The sequence below is a fragment of the Saccopteryx bilineata genome, chromosome 1 (genome assembly GCF_036850765.1).
Source record: "Saccopteryx bilineata isolate mSacBil1 chromosome 1, mSacBil1_pri_phased_curated, whole genome shotgun sequence".
Classification (NCBI taxonomy): Eukaryota; Metazoa; Chordata; class Mammalia; order Chiroptera; family Emballonuridae; genus Saccopteryx; species Saccopteryx bilineata.
The window spans coordinates 180,981,465-180,998,684 of record NC_089490.1 but is presented as its reverse complement, the minus strand read 5'-3'; the positions used below and the strand labels follow the sequence as shown (position 1 = coordinate 180,998,684).

General features: G+C 39.3%; 1 protein-coding gene across 14 annotated transcripts in view; it reads left to right on the top strand.

The window, feature by feature from the left end:
- Nucleotides 1-17,220, top strand: part of TRIM2 (tripartite motif containing 2) — a 145,122-nt gene that overhangs the window by 122,777 nt on the left and 5,125 nt on the right. For all 14 annotated transcript variants that reach the window (XM_066280714.1, XM_066280722.1, XM_066280746.1 and 11 more), the window contains 3 exons: nucleotides 5,855-6,023; nucleotides 7,055-7,125; nucleotides 12,934-13,074. In XM_066280714.1, coding sequence (XP_066136811.1) covers nucleotides 5,855-6,023; nucleotides 7,055-7,125; nucleotides 12,934-13,074 — 381 coding nt within the window. The remainder of the gene's footprint in view (nucleotides 1-5,854; nucleotides 6,024-7,054; nucleotides 7,126-12,933; nucleotides 13,075-17,220) is intronic.

Here is a 17,220-nt window from a genome sequence, read left to right as displayed (position 1 = left end):
TTGCTCAAACCAGATGAGCCCGCGCTCAAGCTGGCAACCTCGGGGTCTCGAACCTGCGTCCTCTGCATCCCAGTCCGATGCTCTATCCACTGCGCCACTGCCTGGTCAGGCAAGAGGCGATTTTTATTTTCCAAACTAACCTACAGGTTGTCATTTATGAAGTGCCTTCTGCTTTCTCAGGTCTGTGATAGGTATATGGGTGAAACAGAATTGTAAGACACGGTCCCTACAAGCTCCTTGAGAAAATAAGACTAATATACAAGAAATGACAGAAAACAATTCATGCCAGCCTTTATTCAGTCATACATTGTTTAGTACAATCTAAAAGTACAGTATAGCGTTAAAGTATAGAACGTAAGAATTGGAAAGAAAAGACAATGGTGGCTGGCTTCACAGAGAAAATGCAAACTGACTACTACACTTGGAGGGATCCCATCATTTGACATGTTTGCTGTCGCTCTCAGCTTCACTTCTGTTTCTTCAGCAAGTCACCCGAGAGTAAAGAGCTCTCTGGTGATAACAGAAATCTCTCTTTAAGGTATCATCACAGAATATTATCATGCAGCCCATTTTCTACACTGTTCACAAGATTGTGAGATACTTTGTCAAAGGTGGTTTTGAAAGCCATATGCACTATGCCTCCTATATCCCCCCTTCCAGCCTTCTAGAGGCTTCTTTTTCAGTTGACACATGAACTTGAACTCAGACAAATCAAAACCCAGTGGAATCCCAGCTCTGTAGCTTATTCACTGTTTGGCCTTTGGCTAATTATATAACTTCCTCGACCTTCATATTTCAATTTTGGGTTTGGGATTTGGGTAAGGATTCAATGAGATTTTATTTCTGGATTTTATATATGCCATCTATGAAATAGGCATCAAAGAAATGTTCTTTTCCAATGCATTTAGTAACCACATCCAAAAGTAAGTCGGTTCAGTTAGCTCTGATTTGGGCTTCCTGACCACATGCTAGCTTTTAATGGTCCTCCCTTCTTTGTCTAAATGTTCAGAGATGATGATGCTCTTCATAATCCGTTCTGGAATCCTGAAGACCACGTGCAGTTCACCCATTTGTCTCCATTGGAGGAACTTACATTTTCCTTTTGACAGTTGTTAGATCACTATAGTTATAGCATTTCTTTTATTAAATAAGTTGCTTACATAATGACTAATTTTTAGATCGGAGTCTCTGTTTTGTGTGGGGCAGCATCTTTTCAGCCTAGGAAAATTAAAAGCAATTGTTTTTAATTCTGCTATATTGTACATAATTCTTCAATTGCATTTGAGTCTTTTGCACCACTTAGTAATGTAATAACTTCATATGATGGCCATGGACACAGAAAGTTTTCTAGTTTTTCTGAATCTCTGACTTTCTGACTTCCTCCCCTTTCTTTTGTGTTTTCATAATTGTATTTGTAGTACACCATACCCAAATATGACAGCTTTAGCATCAATAGAATAAAAACTATTCAGTGACCTCTTGAAAATATCTTATCTAGTTTGGAGACAACCCATAGTTCTTATTTCATACTCTAGCAAAACCATAACCTGTCTTTTTAAAGTCAGAAACAAATGCTAAAATAGGTACTGAAACAGGAGTTTTACATCTATTATATTGAAATATTTTGTACCTATATTAAAACATATTGAAACAGAAGATAGAAGGGTTTCCTAAATTAAGCATTTTTTATTAAGTGGTTCAATACCCTATATGTAATAATTCCTGGAAGAATTGGATGCACATGGTTAGAATACTATTGATAATAATTAGAATAAACACTGAAGAACTCTTATGCCCCCTAGAGGATTGGAGGAATAGACATGGTATAACTTCAACATACCACCCCTAACCAATTTTTTGTTTGCAATAGATGTTGATTAAAACCCAAAGGGTAGAAGGATAGCAGGTGAAAGCGTTTAGTACTGTTAGGGGAGTTTATCCAAGTGTGATGTCCATGACCGTATACTAAGAGATACATGTTTTCTTCTTTGATGGGATTCAACAAAATCAAACAGTTGCTCACAGGGACACACTTTTACCATAAATGTGTATTCTTTGTATTTACTCCTAATAGTTCTAAGGATATAACAGCCTATCTCCTTTTCCTTCTTTTACTCAATAACTTCTTAGCCCTAAAACTCATTCCCCTCTGCTTCTTTTTTCCTTTCCATCTTCCCCCCTTACTTATATCATCCACCCCATCCAGGAACCCTTTGCAACTCCAGAATAGATACAGAGGCCCCTGTCATAGAAATCAGGAAATCAGGAGGTGCTATTTGGGGTTTTCTTTTATTTTTTTAAGGGTGGAAATGAAGATCCTGGCCACCATATTCTAAAATATCTCGTCTCTTCTTTCTTCAATTTAATGACCTATTTGTTGAGTTAAATTCTTTCATTTGACTGTTTCAGAGCCAGGATTTAAAATATCTTTGCTTACTATTCTGTTTATGGTGGGAGATACACTGTCAGGTCAAAGGCTAGAATTCTTATTTTACTTGGTAGAAGCTAATGCAGCTAAACTAGGATTGAAGGGAAGTGGAAGGAAAAGAGGTTTTGATTCAACATTTAAGTTTTTTCTTTTAGACCCCCATATGCTTGTTCTTACTACATGATAAAATGGCGGTAATCCCTTGTTTTCTGTTTTTAAGCTACATAATTATCATCCACTTGGTATTATTATATGGCTGAATCATTCAAAGTAACAACTAGTGTTCATAATGTTAGGTACTAACAAAATTCTTGTTTTAATAATCAGAGTCTTCTCTCTTTTGATCCCTACTGACATATCTTCTATTCAGACATGAAAGAAAGTACACAGTTTCTTTATAAGCTATTGTAGCCTCTTTGATCTTTGGACTAGATTGTAGAATCAGACTTAAATTTATACAAGAGATTCCCTTGCCAGAATGCCATTGTTTCCTTTCTAAGTAAATATGTGTCTTTGTTCTAAAGAGACCGAATAAATCTTCATCATTTATAAACTTTCAAGAATAAAAGATTACACAAAGTCTGAAGCCCCACTAATGGGAAGTCACCATGCTTCTCTTCATACTCTTTTTTGCACATACCTTCATGTCACTGTTGGGAAAGAAGATAATTTTGTGGGTCAAGTATGGTATCAGCTGAGTAGGATGAAGTAGAAAGAGATTATCTGTGTGTCATACCCTGTGGTTGACATTTTTTTTTCCTTCAGAATATGCAAGACCCAGGTGGTAAATAGCATAGTTGCCATTTTACAAATAAGAAAACTGAAGTTCAAACTGATGAAAGAATGAATGAATTTTGCTCTGAAATTTTGATCCTGGTCAATTGGATAAACTATGGCCTCATAAAAGGATTTAGGAAACTGGGAGGTGCTAATTTGAGTGTTCTATTTATTTATTTATTTATTTATTTATTTATTTAGTGTTTTTCTGAAGTTGGAAACGCGGAGGCAGTCAGACAGACTCCCGCATGCGCCCGACCGGGATCCACCCAGCACACCCACCAGGGGGCGATGCTCTGCCCATCTGGGGCGCTGCTCTGTTGTGACCAGAGCCATTCTAGCACCTGAGACAGAGGCCATGGAGCCATTCTCAGTGCCCGGGCCAACTCTGCTCCAATGGAGCCTCGGCTGCAGGAGGGGAAGAGAGAGACAGAGAGGAAGGAAAGGGGGAGGGGTGGAGAAGCAAATGGGCGCTTCTGTGTGCCCTGGCCAGAAATCGAACCCGGAACTCCCGCACGCCTGGCCGACGCTCTACCACTGAGCCAATCGGCCAGGACCTGAGTGTTCTTTTTGTTTTGTTTTTTTCCATGGTAGAAATGAAGAAGATAAATTTGTCTTGACGTTGGTTGAGTTTAAGGTGAATCTTGTAAAACAGGCCATGAGTAAAGATACAGATGTGAGAATTTCATAAATAGAGTTGAAAATTGATAAATGAGATCTTAGAAGTGTAGAGTTGCATTGTCCAATATGGTAGCCACGAGCCACATGTGAATAGTGAGTTCTTGAAATGGGGTTGGTCGGACTTGAGATGTGCTGTGAGTGTAAAATAGATCCTGGATTGAAAGACTTAACCCCCAATTTCTATATTGATTACATGTGGAAATGATTACTTTTGGTATATATTGGGTGAAACGAAACGTATAATTTAATTTTCCCTCTTTCTTTTTTCTATCTGGCTATTAGAAGACTTCTAAGTTGCATGTGCAACTCACATTATATTATATTTCTATCAGACAGCACTAATATAGAGATAGAAAATTAGAGGACTAAAACAGAAACTTTGAGAATGTAACTTGTCTGGAGTTAAAAACTTTAATTTGTAAAGTGATGTTTGCAAATAGATTTTTCAAATTAGCCTACAGACAGGTATAACATGAAAAGTTAGGAGTTTCTCTTACCATTACTAGCATCTCTTTCCAAGATATAAATACTATTTGTTTTTTCCCTTTCTCTTCCAAGAGTATGTATATATCTATAAACACATTTAACACAAGTGGGCTCAGATTATACTTACTGTTCTACACATTGCTTTGCAATCTGACAGATCTTTCTTAAGAATGCACAGAGATCTACTTTGCTCTGACATTTTAAGCCTTGGTGCCGGGGCAACTGTGCTTCTTGCTGTCCTCTCATTTACTGGGCATTCTTTCTGGCCATTCCCTCGCCTTGGGTACGCTTTCTCTTTCCTGTCTATGGTGACCTGTCTCATCAGCTCGTTCCACATGCCTTCTGAGATGGCCTATTTGCTCCCAAATCTACCAAATTGAACACTCACTACCACACACTTTAAAAAGGGCATGGCAGACATGTTTGTCTCTGCAACGCAACTGAGGCATCTTTGAGGGTAGGGGCTGTGTCTTATTTGTCTTTGTCTCCCAAGTACCACAGAGCCGGTGCTCGATCAGTGTTTGTAGAATTAGAAAGTAACTGAGGAAACGACTAAAGAACTGCATAAGAGCTCTAGAAAATGGAGTTATAAAAGTAAAGGCTTACGACATGGCTCTTGTGGCTAACAGGCATCTACGCACACACTGTAGTCTACTCAAAGATGAATAAGAATATAAAATGCATATGATATACGTTTGATAGAAATCTATTGTGTTCTTCCCGTTTCAAAATGTCATGAAAAGTGGAGCCATTTCATCATCATTTTACCTTATAATGCCATAGCTTTAAAATGAATACACTAAGGAAATATTTGTTCGGTATCTATTAGACAGCAAGAAGTACGCTAGATTCTGAGTACCTGGTGCTGGATAAAGCAGACATGACTTCTGCCTGTGTGGAACTTAATTCTAGTAAAGTTTAATGGCAGATGCCTGGCAATTTCGATACGACTTTTAATATAAAATGATGACAGTGATGGCTTCGCTTTTATGACTGCTTAATATGTGCTGTGCTCTACACTAAACCCTTTACCTACGTTGTGTTACTTTAATGCATATTCCAAAAATACCGCTGGAAGTTATTGAGATCATTTTTTGACATTTTTTTCATGTATAAGGAAACTGAAGCTTAAAGATATTTGTGCTATCTCAGGTGTGTCCAAAGCAAGTGACAGAGAGAGGACAGTTTCCCTACTCCTTATTCAGGGACCTTTGCCTCTTTAGAAGGGAACTGTGACCCCAGTTAAAGGAATCCCAGAACATTTTTGGTGGTTGATCCCTTTAGAAAAATAAGGATTTTATATAAATATCCATACCAGATAATGGATGTGACAAAGGCAATTTTCCAAGACAGAGATCATTGTGACATGAGTCACTGTCTCTCCTGTGTGAACTATTCAAGTACACGTTTTACTAAGGAAAATACCTGTCTTCGAGTTCCGTGCCATGTTTTAAACTTCACTGCTGCACTCGTTTCTAACAGACAAAAATCGGATCCGGAAAGTTGATGGGGCCCAAAGGAGTCTCCGTGGACCGCAACGGGCACATCATCGTGGTGGATAACAAGGCTTGCTGCGTGTTTATCTTCCAGCCCAACGGGAAGATAGTCACCAGGTTTGGTAGCCGAGGAAACGGGGACAGGCAGTTTGCAGGTACACTCGATGGTAATATGTACACCCCCTTTTCTATGCCTCTTCTGCTCACATTTGCATGATGGAGCATGTTGGAGACGCCTCACCCCCCAGTATGTGGGCTGGCTTTGGGGAGGACACCGGGGATGAAATCTCAGGAAAAGCACGGTTAGGTGCTCCTCAGCGGCTCCCCAGCCAGAAGTTGCACTGCCCTCTCTGTGTAGTTTTCATCAGCGGCACTTCACAACTCAGAAGCCTGATCTTCCACTAATAATAAAAAATAAAATGTTAATTTTAAAATAAAATATTTAAAATAAGAATGCTTGAGAAACAATGGAGTTAGCTCCTGTTTCCATCTAGCTGTAGCTTTATTTAAAGAGCCTCTGAATGAGAATTCTTTTCCCCTTTCTGGGTGATTATAGAGACAGGGTTTTGGCATACCACTTCTCAGTCACAGCATACTTTGTTTCTACATCTGTGAGAAGAGGCCGAAAGCACTTTATTAAATTTCTTTCATGGAGGGGTGTTTTTGGCTTTTAACCTTAATTTGCATAATCCTTTTTTGTGCTTTGTCTCTAGTTCTGCCGTGTTCTGAATGTCACCCAAAATTATGGAATGTGGGTTTTCTGCTTTACTGTATATATTTGAGTCTTTTTGTTTTTTTCTCACTGCTGAGAGTTACCCTGTTTTTTCTCAGTGTGAACTGAGGACCCTAAAATGACTTAACACGTACTCAGGCAAGCTGGCAGACATGATGTTCAGATTGGTTCAGAGGATGAATTCTGATGCGTGTTGCTCCCCCCTCTTTCTGAGGGCTGCTGGAATCTTAGCTTGATCGGGAGGAAGTGAGAGCAGGTGGTCCCAAGGGTAGAATGATAGAGATTCCCTGTTCTCTGGAGCCAGAGGTCTGGCTGAGCACTTTCAAGGACTTAGGCTCCTCTTTTTTGTTTTTTCTTAAATAACTAAGTAATATGTCAAGTTTTATAACTGCTGTGTTGTTATATCATTTCTGTCGATGTGCTCATCTCATATTTTTCCCCCTCTTCCTGCAGGTCCCCATTTTGCAGCTGTCAATAGCAATAATGAAATTATTGTTACAGATTTCCATAATCATTCTGTCAAGGTACTATAAACACATCAATTGTTGTTACCTGTTTTGCTGCTTTTATTGATAAATCAATCTGGGAGAAAATAACATAATACTCACATATACACTTGGACCTCAGGGATTTAACCTAAAAGAGAAGATTTTTCTTCTCTTTAAAGATGCAGTTGTTAACTTGGACATAAATGCTTTGCAGGGTCAGAAAATTGATCAGAATATGGTGGCAATGTTTCTTAATTTGAAAATGTGTAAATTTCAACTTGAATATTAAATTTGACAATGTAATTGCTTGAACTTGGAGAGGCAGAACTTTCTGAAACTTAATATTTTGTGACTATTCAATAATTAAAACAAGATCACTTTTTAAATTTTCTGCATCATAAAGCCTTCAAACAAAAATAGATATTAGAACTCTGCTACCATAAAAGATTTGGGGAGTGAATTAGCCCTAACATATATTCAGATAGCATATTTCATACTTTTTAGAATGCTTTCACACAATTGAGAAAACGCCCACCCCCCTTCTCCAAGTATGTAGTAAAGTAGTATAGTACATCTTTTTTACTAGGCATAGGGGGAAGAAAGATTTGATCTTTGTTATGAGCAAATCAGGAAATAATAAAGTGGTTCAAAACAAATTTTTCTTACGGAAATGAGAAAATATTTAGTAACATTCTAGAAAAAGCCTCTCAAGCTGTGATGTATGTTTCACTGAACGTGTGCCTGGTGGTCATGGGCAGGCACTGGCAGACGTTTTCATTTTAAGAGTGTTGTTATTTATTTTTAAGGGTTACCTTCTGTTTATGTTTTGATACTGGTTTGTATTTATAGAAGTGATAGAATGTTTCCTTGTAAGTAAATTCATTTAACTGTTGTAAAGTTAAGAATTTTAAAGGAAGGATAATGAGGAAACGGCATAGGCAGTATTGCCAGTGACTAAGGTTTACACTTAGAGGCAACCATGAAGCAACCAGCATTAAAAATGATTTGTCAGAGTTGGTAACTGGAATAGCTAGATGGGATTTTTAACAGCCAAAGGAACTCTCTCTTCTCAGCCCATTGTGGATTTCTTTAACCTGAGTAAATGGAAAAGCCTCAAATATTTTTGCTGGTTACACCAAGTTCCTGTGCAGAGAGTAGAGCACAGTGGGCCATGGCATGGGGCAGGCCGAAGGAAAGGATGCCCACCATAGCTCACTTCCAAAGTTGTCTCTCCAGAGTTGCTACCAACTTTGGAGAACTCCATCCCCACTGCCCCCACCTCCCTTAATGCTAATAAGCTGCAGTTCTCACCCCAGGGACTGGGCTTTGTCCCTCCTCCTGGGGGCTGTAACGGTCCTGTGCAATGAGTGTAAGTATAAAAGGATGGCACGAGCAGTTATCATGCTTTCTACCCTTCACTCACTTTATAGAGAAATCATTTATTTAATTACAGGGCCCTCAACCAGAAGAAAACCCATATAAATCATAACATACAAAGGCCAGCAAATGTCTGGCCATATATGCTCCTCCTGCTCCCCCACCCGAGGGCAGTGACATTAGTCAAGTTGCTCTTTTGGATGAAGCGCAACGGTGGCTGCAGAGCCTTTCCCATCCCAGGGCTCCAGGCAGTCTCTGTGACCCTGTGGCCCTGAGATGGATGGCTCCTACTTACCAGCCCTGGCTGGCACAGTAGAAGGACATAGGACATATGTAAGAAACCAAAAATGCAAGGCAGAGAGCAAGAAATTATTTCTTACAAATAGGTACATATAAAGTTCTATACGTATCCAGGAGAAAAGTGAAGATTTCTAAAACTATCAGGGAAGACTTCCAAGTGGAGTAGTGTTGGAGTTGAGCAGAAGTTTGAAATCAGAAAAGGATTATTATCAATGTTATAATAAAAAAGCAAAACAAAACATGCTGTAAATGCTTGCTGTAAAAAGAAAAGCTATAAATAACAATTTCAGCTCATACTTTTACTGCTTAATATGTTTCCATTTGAATAATTCATAAGCAATGAACTGACATTTTAGATGGGAAAAGAGAATATATGAGAAATTTATATTTATTGATTTTTTTTTTTTTGTATTTTTCTGAAGCCGGAAACGGGGAGAGACAGTCAGACAGACTCCCGCATGCGCCCCACCGGGATCCACCTGGCACGCCCACCAGGGGCGACGCTCTGCCCACCAGGGGGCGATGCTCTGCCCCTCCGGGGCATCGCTCTGCCACGACCAGAGCCACTCTAGCGCCTGGGGCAGAGGCCAAGGAGCCATCCCCAGCGCCTGGGCCATCTTTGCTCCAATGGAGCCTTGGCTGTGGGAGGGGAAGAGAGAGACAGAGAGGAAGGAGGGGAGGGGGGTGGAGAAGCAAATGGGCGCTTCTATGTGCCCTGGCCGGGAATCGAACCCGGGTCCCCCACACGCCAGGCCGACGCTCTACCGCTGAGCCAACTGGCCAGGGCATTTATTAATTTTTAAAACTGGATTTTTAGTACAGTAGAAGTAGGTTATTTTAGTTGTTTAAACTTAATTTTCCTCTTACTTAACAAAACCAGTCTCTTTTTTTGTTTGTTTTTATCTCTCTTTGATGGCAGTTGCTATATAGCCTTTTTTTTTTTAAGTGAGAGGAGGGGAGACAGACAGACTCCTATATGCACCTCAACTGGGATCCACCTGGCAACCCCCATTTGAGGTTGATGATCTGCCCACCTGGGGCTGATGCTCACAAGTGAGCTATTTTTAGCACCTGAGGCAGAGGCTCAAGGGAGCCATTCTCAGCACCTGGGGCCAACACACTCAGACCAATCAAGCCATGGCAGTGGGAGGAGGAGAGAGAGAGAGTAAAAGGGGAAGTGGAGAGGTAGAGAAGCAGATGGTTGCTTCTCCCGTGTGCCTTGACTGGGAATCAAACCCGGGACTTCCACATGCTGGATTGACACACTCTACCATTGAACCAGCCAGCCAGGGCCACCATATAACTTTTATGGATAGTTGAAGGTTTTCTATTTGTTTATTTTTTTCCCATATAACACAGAGCAATTAGCAATAGTTCTGGATTCAAGTCAATTCTCTTCATTTCTTTTTTTTTAAGATTTTATTTATTCATTTTAGAGAGGAGAGAGAGAAGCGGGGAGAAGCAGGCAGCATCAACTCCCTTATGTGCCTTGACCAGGCGAGCCCAGGGTTTCAGACCAGCAACCTCAGGGTTCCGGGTCAAAGCTTTATCCACTGTGCCACCACAGGTCAGGCCAATTCTCTTGATAAATGTAAAAACTATACCTGTAGGTCAGGGCTAATGAATGGTTTGATAAATTCTTTAGCTACTTCCATTATATGCTTTCTTTTTTGTGGCAAAACAAGTAAGACTAACTTTGGCATTCTCTATCATTTAAAATGAAGCAGAGAAGCACCTGAGATGCCAAGAAAGACCTTCTGAGTCGGCAATAAACACAAACAAGCCAACAAAAAGATTATTTGTAGGACTTAAGGAAAAGGTTACAGAACAATAAATTACATCCTCACCAGCATACAAACACTCCCATTGGTCTATCAAACTAGAATGTTTTATGTAAAAGGAGATATCTTTTTTTTTTTCTTCTTTTTTTTTGTATTTTTCTGAAGCTGGAAACGGGGAGAGACAGTTAGACAGACTCCCGCATGCGCCCCACCGGGATCCACCCGGCACGCCCACCAGGGGCGACACTCTGCCCACCAGGGGGCGATGCTCTGCCCCTCCGGGGCATTGCTCTGCCACGACCAGAGCCACTCTAGCGCCCGGGGCGGAGGCCAAGGAGCCATCCCCAGCGCCCAGGTCATCTCTGCTCCAATGGAGCCTTGGCTGCGGGAGGGGAAGAGAGAGACAGAGAGGAAGGAGGTGGTGGGGGGGGAAGTGGAGAAGCAAATGGGCTCTTCTCCTATGTGCCCTGGCTGGGAATCGAACCCGGGTCCCCCGCACGCCAGGCCGATGCTCTACCGCTGAGCCAACCGGCCAGGGCAAAAGGAGATATCTTAAAAGTGTCAGGAGAGATTTTTAAACATGGTATCTTAATAAAAGCTGGTTCCTGTGTCCTTTCCAAAGAACCAAAGAGGTAAAACTTACTTGCCAAGTAATTCAGGAAGTGGGCTGGACTCTTTTCATATTAAAGTAAGTTTAGCCTTCAGAGATGGAAGTATCTCATTTTCCCAGTGTAGGTAACTAAGAAAGTCATTTTATTCTTTCTTGATCACAGAGATGGCAATGGGACAATATCTGGAAGGTCCTGAGGTCATCCTCAAATTAGATCTGTGCTCAGCTATAGTGAAGTCCCTCAATTTCATTCTGTAGGAACCCTTACCCTCATGGTGCCTTGCATGTAATACTTTTGGATCATTAATGAGTATTTCCCCACATGTAGACTGCATAACAATGGAAGCTTAAAATAATATCTTAGAGATATTTCAAAACCATTAAGTATCACCTGAATTGTCAAGATAATATTATACTTACTCTAGTCTTATCATTAAACACATATTAATTCTCTCAAAATCAGTAATCTACATTTGATACATGCACAGTTACACCCTAGTAACAAGAATATTTAATTAACTGCAGCCAACCCATTGCTTGCCGATATCAGATTAGAGAATTTGCTTAAGAGTTCTGATTAGCTCCCAGTTCTGTCAGCCTTCCTTCTCTCACTAGCCGAGGGCCATGTAAACTCTCTATTTTAATTGAAATATATTCTAAAAATATATATATATAAAATCCCTTTTCTTATTCTTCACCCACTATCCTATCTCTTTCTCTCTCTCCCTCTCACACACACACACATTTCCTGTGTTATAATTGTGAAGTCCAGTCTACTTTTTCTTCTGTTGACTTAGTAAAATAGTAATAAATTCTGAGCATCTGGACTAACAAAAAGCTCCTACTTTCTGACCCAACTTTGAATCATCACTCATCCTGTTAGAAATACAAAGTTTATTCTTGAAATTTAGCTATTTATATAAAGGCAGAAAAAATAGTATTGTTGAAAATTATAGTTCTACTTTCTCATGCTATCTTATTTTTGTATATATTTTATAATTTATGGTGAAAGCATTTTTCACATAAGTATTCAATAAACAGATATAAGCTAGAAAAAAAACTGATTTAACAAACAGTATAAATCAGATTTATGCAGTAAATTGGGAAACCTCGAGTGATATGGGGATCTAGTTTGTAGACTGTTTAGCGCCCATCTATCTGCTTCTCCCCCTCCTCCCCCTCATCTCTCTCTTTCTCTTCTCCTGCAGCCATGGCTCAAATGGAGCAAAGCTGGCCCTGAGTACTGAGGATGGTTCCAGGGCCTTGCCTCAGGTGCTAAAAATAGCTCAGTAGCCTAGCAACACAGCACCCCAGATGGGCAGAGCATCACCTGGTAGGAGACTTGCTGGGTGGATCCTGGTCAGGTTGCACGTGTGAGTCTGTCTCCGCCTCCCCACATCTCATTTAATTAAAACAACAACAACAAAAGGGATTACTTAAATAATAGGTCTTGTTATAAATAACCTGCTCACATATTTTTAAATCCGTAATGTTGGCTCACCTATTTTCTTTTTTTTTTTTTTTTAATTTTTATTTATTTATTCATTTTAGAGAGGAGAAGGAGAGAGAGAGAGAGAGAGAGAGAGAGAGAGAGAGAGGAGAGGGGGAGGAACTGGAAGCATCAACTCCCATATGTGCCTTGACCAGGCAAGCCCAGGGTTTCGAACCGGCGACCTCAGCATTTCCAGGTCGACGCTTTATCCACTGCACTACCACAGGCCAGGCATACTCACCTATTTTCATTTAAAATAAAATAATTTCAAAACATTTTTACAGGTGTTTAATCAGGAAGGAGAATTCATGTTGAAGTTTGGCTCAAATGGAGAAGGAAATGGGCAGTTTAATGCTCCAACGGGTGTAGCAGTGGATTCAAATGGAAACATCATTGTAGCCGACTGGGGAAACAGCAGAATCCAGGTAGGCTAAAGTGCTAACTTACTTGTGTAGTGACTGGTATTTGTTAAAAGTGGAGAATTAGCTGTTGCCAAAGCTTAATAGTATTCATTCTTCATTGGTTGGGTCATAAGACCATAGATAATCTCACAAGAATTGCCAAACTAAGGAGGGTAGAGTAGAAAAAATGTCAACCTATTACCAGAGTGAAACTCTCTAAATCAGGTGTTTTTAACATGTACCCCCCAGATACCCCCACAAAGAGTTTGTGGAAAGAATTCATGAATTCTGTTGAATAAAAGTATTACATTATTGTTTTTACCAACTTCTAATTAAAAATTATCATTTACTTTAATTATGAATATAGGTAACAATCACAGTAGTTTTTGTAATATCTATAACTTTGTCACCAAGAGAAATCACAGAAATTTTCCTATTACAGTTGCAGACATCTCAAATTATCATTTATGCTCATTACTACTTCAAAATTACAGTTATTATTAGACCTATCACTATTTCTTATTATTTAATGTGTTGGTTTAAATAGCACATCATGCTATTATAATCAAAATTTTGTAATGTTTTGATTATATTTTAATATGTTTGTTTTCCTACATCATCCCATATATTTTGTTTTATGCATTTAAAAACATTACTTTGCTAAATAACCTGAATCAAAAAGGAAGTCTCAAGGAAAAATTTAAAATATATTGACTAAATGAAAATGCAAATATAGGATATCAAATTCTGTAGAATACAGCTAAAATAATGCCAAGGGGGAAATTTTTTCCCCAGCGTGTAAATTTAAGGCGTACAATGTGTTGATTTGATATACATATATTATAGAATGATTAGCACCGTGGCATTAGCTAACACTTCCATCTTGTCACAGTCACATAATTACCATTTCTTTTTTGTGGTAGGAACATTTAGATCTACCTACTCTCTTAGCAGCTTTCAATTGCATAATACAGGGTTAACTATGATCACCATGCTGTACATTAGATCCCCAGAACCTATTCATCTTCTAACTGGAAGTTTGTACCCTTTGCCAGCACCTCCCCATTTCTTCCACCCCCAGCCCTGGTAAGTACCATTCTACCGGAAAGGGAAATAATTGCTCTAAATGCATACATTAGAAAAATCTCAAATCAGTAATCTAAGCTCCCACCTCGAGGATCTAGAAAGAGAAGAGTAAAACAAACTGAAAGCAAGCGGAAGGAAGAAAGTAGTGAAGATAGGGTCAGGTCAATGAAATCCAAGACAGAAAAACAAAAAGTTGGTTCTTTTGAAAGATCAATTAACTTGACAAACCTACAAGACTGGCAAAGAAAAAGGAAAAAGATACAAAATACTAACATCATACAGACCTTGCAGATATCAAAAGGATAGTAAGGACGTTCTATGAACAACTCTACATGCAACAATTTGACAATTTAGCTTAAATGGACCAATTCCTCAAAAATACAAACTCCACAACTCACCCAATATAAAATAAATGATTTGAATAGCCCTACGATGATTAAGGAATTTTAGTTCATAATTTTAAAACTCCCCAAAAATAAACTCCAGACTCAGATGGTTTTACTTGAGAATTCTACCACATATTTAAAGATTTAGTATCTGTTCTATACAATATCTTCCAAAAAACAGAAGACATGGGAACACTTTGCAATTCACCTGCCCACTTAGCTATGATGCCCTGACCCCAGAAGCAGACTAAGACAGACAAAAAAGAAAACTGCAGACCACATTTCTTATAAATACAGGTGAAAAAATACTTGAACAAAATATTAACACATAGAATTTACCATATATAAAAATTTCTCCATGTCCAAGTGGGGTTTATTCCAAGGGTGTATAGCTGTGTCAGTATTTGAAAATCCATTAAAGAAAAAAAATAAGTTGGACTTCCACAAAATGAAGAACTTCTGCCCTGTGAAAGGCTCTGTGAAGAGAATGAAAAGATAAGCAAAAACTAGGAGAAAATATTTATAAATTTCCGATCTGACAAAGGACTTAACACCTAGAATATATGTATAAAGGTTCCCAGAATTTAACAGTAAAAGAATTAAACAATCCAATTAGAAAATGGGCAAAAGTCCTGGCCTGTGGTGGCACAATGGATAGAGCCTCAACCTGGAGTGCTGAGATCTCCAGTTTGAAACCCTGGGTTTGCCCAGTCAAGGTACATACAACAAGCAATCAGTGAACAACTAAAAGAGAAGCAGCTATGAGTTGATACTTCTCGTTCCCCCACCCCCTCTGTAAAATCAATAAATAAAACCTTGAGAAAAAGAAATAAAAGAAAATGGGAAAAAGACATAGAGAAAAACTTCACTGAAGAGGATATACCTATGAAAAGATGTTCCATATCACTAGACAGGAAGGGAGTGCAAATTAAGACCATGATGAGACATTACTACACACATACTAGATTAGCTAAAATTAAAAATAGTGATAATGCCTAATGCTGGCAAGCATGCAGAGAAACTAAATCTCTTATACCTTGCTAGTGGGAATGTATTATGACAGTCAGCCTTAGAAATAGTGGCAGTTGCTTTACAAAAACTGAAAATACATTTACCATACAACTCAGCAGTCACACGCCTGGGCATTTAACTCAGTGAAATGAGAACTTAATGTCCACACAAAAAATGTGTACATTGTTATTCATAGAAACTTTATTTGTAATAACCCCAAACTGAAAATAACCAACATATTTTTTGACAGGTATAAAGGAACAGACTAATGGTATACTCACAACTTAGATGCATCTCAGGGCCATCATGCTGAGTGAAAAAAGCCACTGTCAAAAGATCCCATACTGTGTGATTTCATTTGTGTAACATTGAAATGTTAACATTACAGAGAAGGAAAATTAATTCCTGGTTGACAAGAGTTAGCAGTGGTGGGGGAAGGGAAGTGGGTGTGATTATAAAGAGGCAGCATGAGGGAGATCTTTGTGAAGATGGAATAGTTCTGCATATTGACTGCAGCGGTGGTTATATGAACCTATCCATCCCTGTGATAAAATGATATACACTATACACATCCCAATGTCAGTGTGCTGGGTTTGCCATTGGGGGAAACTGGGTGAAGGGCACACAGGCCCCCCTCTGTACTATCTTTGTGGCTTCCTATAAATCTATAATTATTTCAAATTTAAAAGTTAACAAAATCAAATTTAAAAGAATAATAATGAACTTAAATATATTTTCATGTTTTTAGAATAATGATATCATGAATGATATTTGGCATTTTGATTGGGTATAAGAAATAAAACTTGGCTACATTCTGGAAAAAATAACATTAAAACACTATTTTGAGACTGTATAGTCTTTGTCAGACTGCAAAGGGGCCCATGATACAAAAAAAATTGATATTTTTTCTAAATTCAGAATAAAGCTATTAAATCCTCAAACTGAAGAAGGCTATTCTTTTTTTTCTTTTCTTTTTTTCTTTTTATTCAGTGAGAGGAGGGGAGGCAGAGACAGACTCCTGCATGAGTCCTGACTAGGATCCACCCAGCAAGCCCACTAGAAGGCAATGCTCTTCCCATTTGGGGTGTTGCTCCATTGCTCAGCAACTGAGCTCTTCTTAGCACCTGAGGCGGAGTCTATGGAGCCATCCTTGGTGCCTGGGGCCAACTTGCTCCAATTGAGCCATGGCTGCAGGAAGTGCAGGGAGAGAGAGAGAGAGAGGGAGAAGCAAGAAGGGGAGGGGTGGAGAAGCAGATAGGTGCTTCTCCTCTGTGCCCTGACTAGGATTCAAACCTGGGACATCCAGGCGTACGCTGTATCACTGAGCGGACCAACCAGGGCTGAAGAAGACTGTTCTTTTCTACCATTTGTCCATGTAGACCCTGCATGGATCTAACTAAACATACATTTATAGATGGGGCTATTCATCCTTGCCAATGTGGCCCTATGTAATGCACATGAGAAACCAGGAATGCACTGGCTAAATCTACTAGCATTCAGGTGCCTCTGGGAGGACAGCTATGGTCAGCAATTTGACTGATCTGTTTACCTACTTCTCAGAAAAAAAGTTGAGACTATAAATGTAGTGCTAAATGCTTTCATTTCTGAAATATATTTGTTTTGCATAATTATCCCAATGGACATTTACATTTGAAAGGGGCAGTCTATGTTTGCTGGGAAGCCAGAA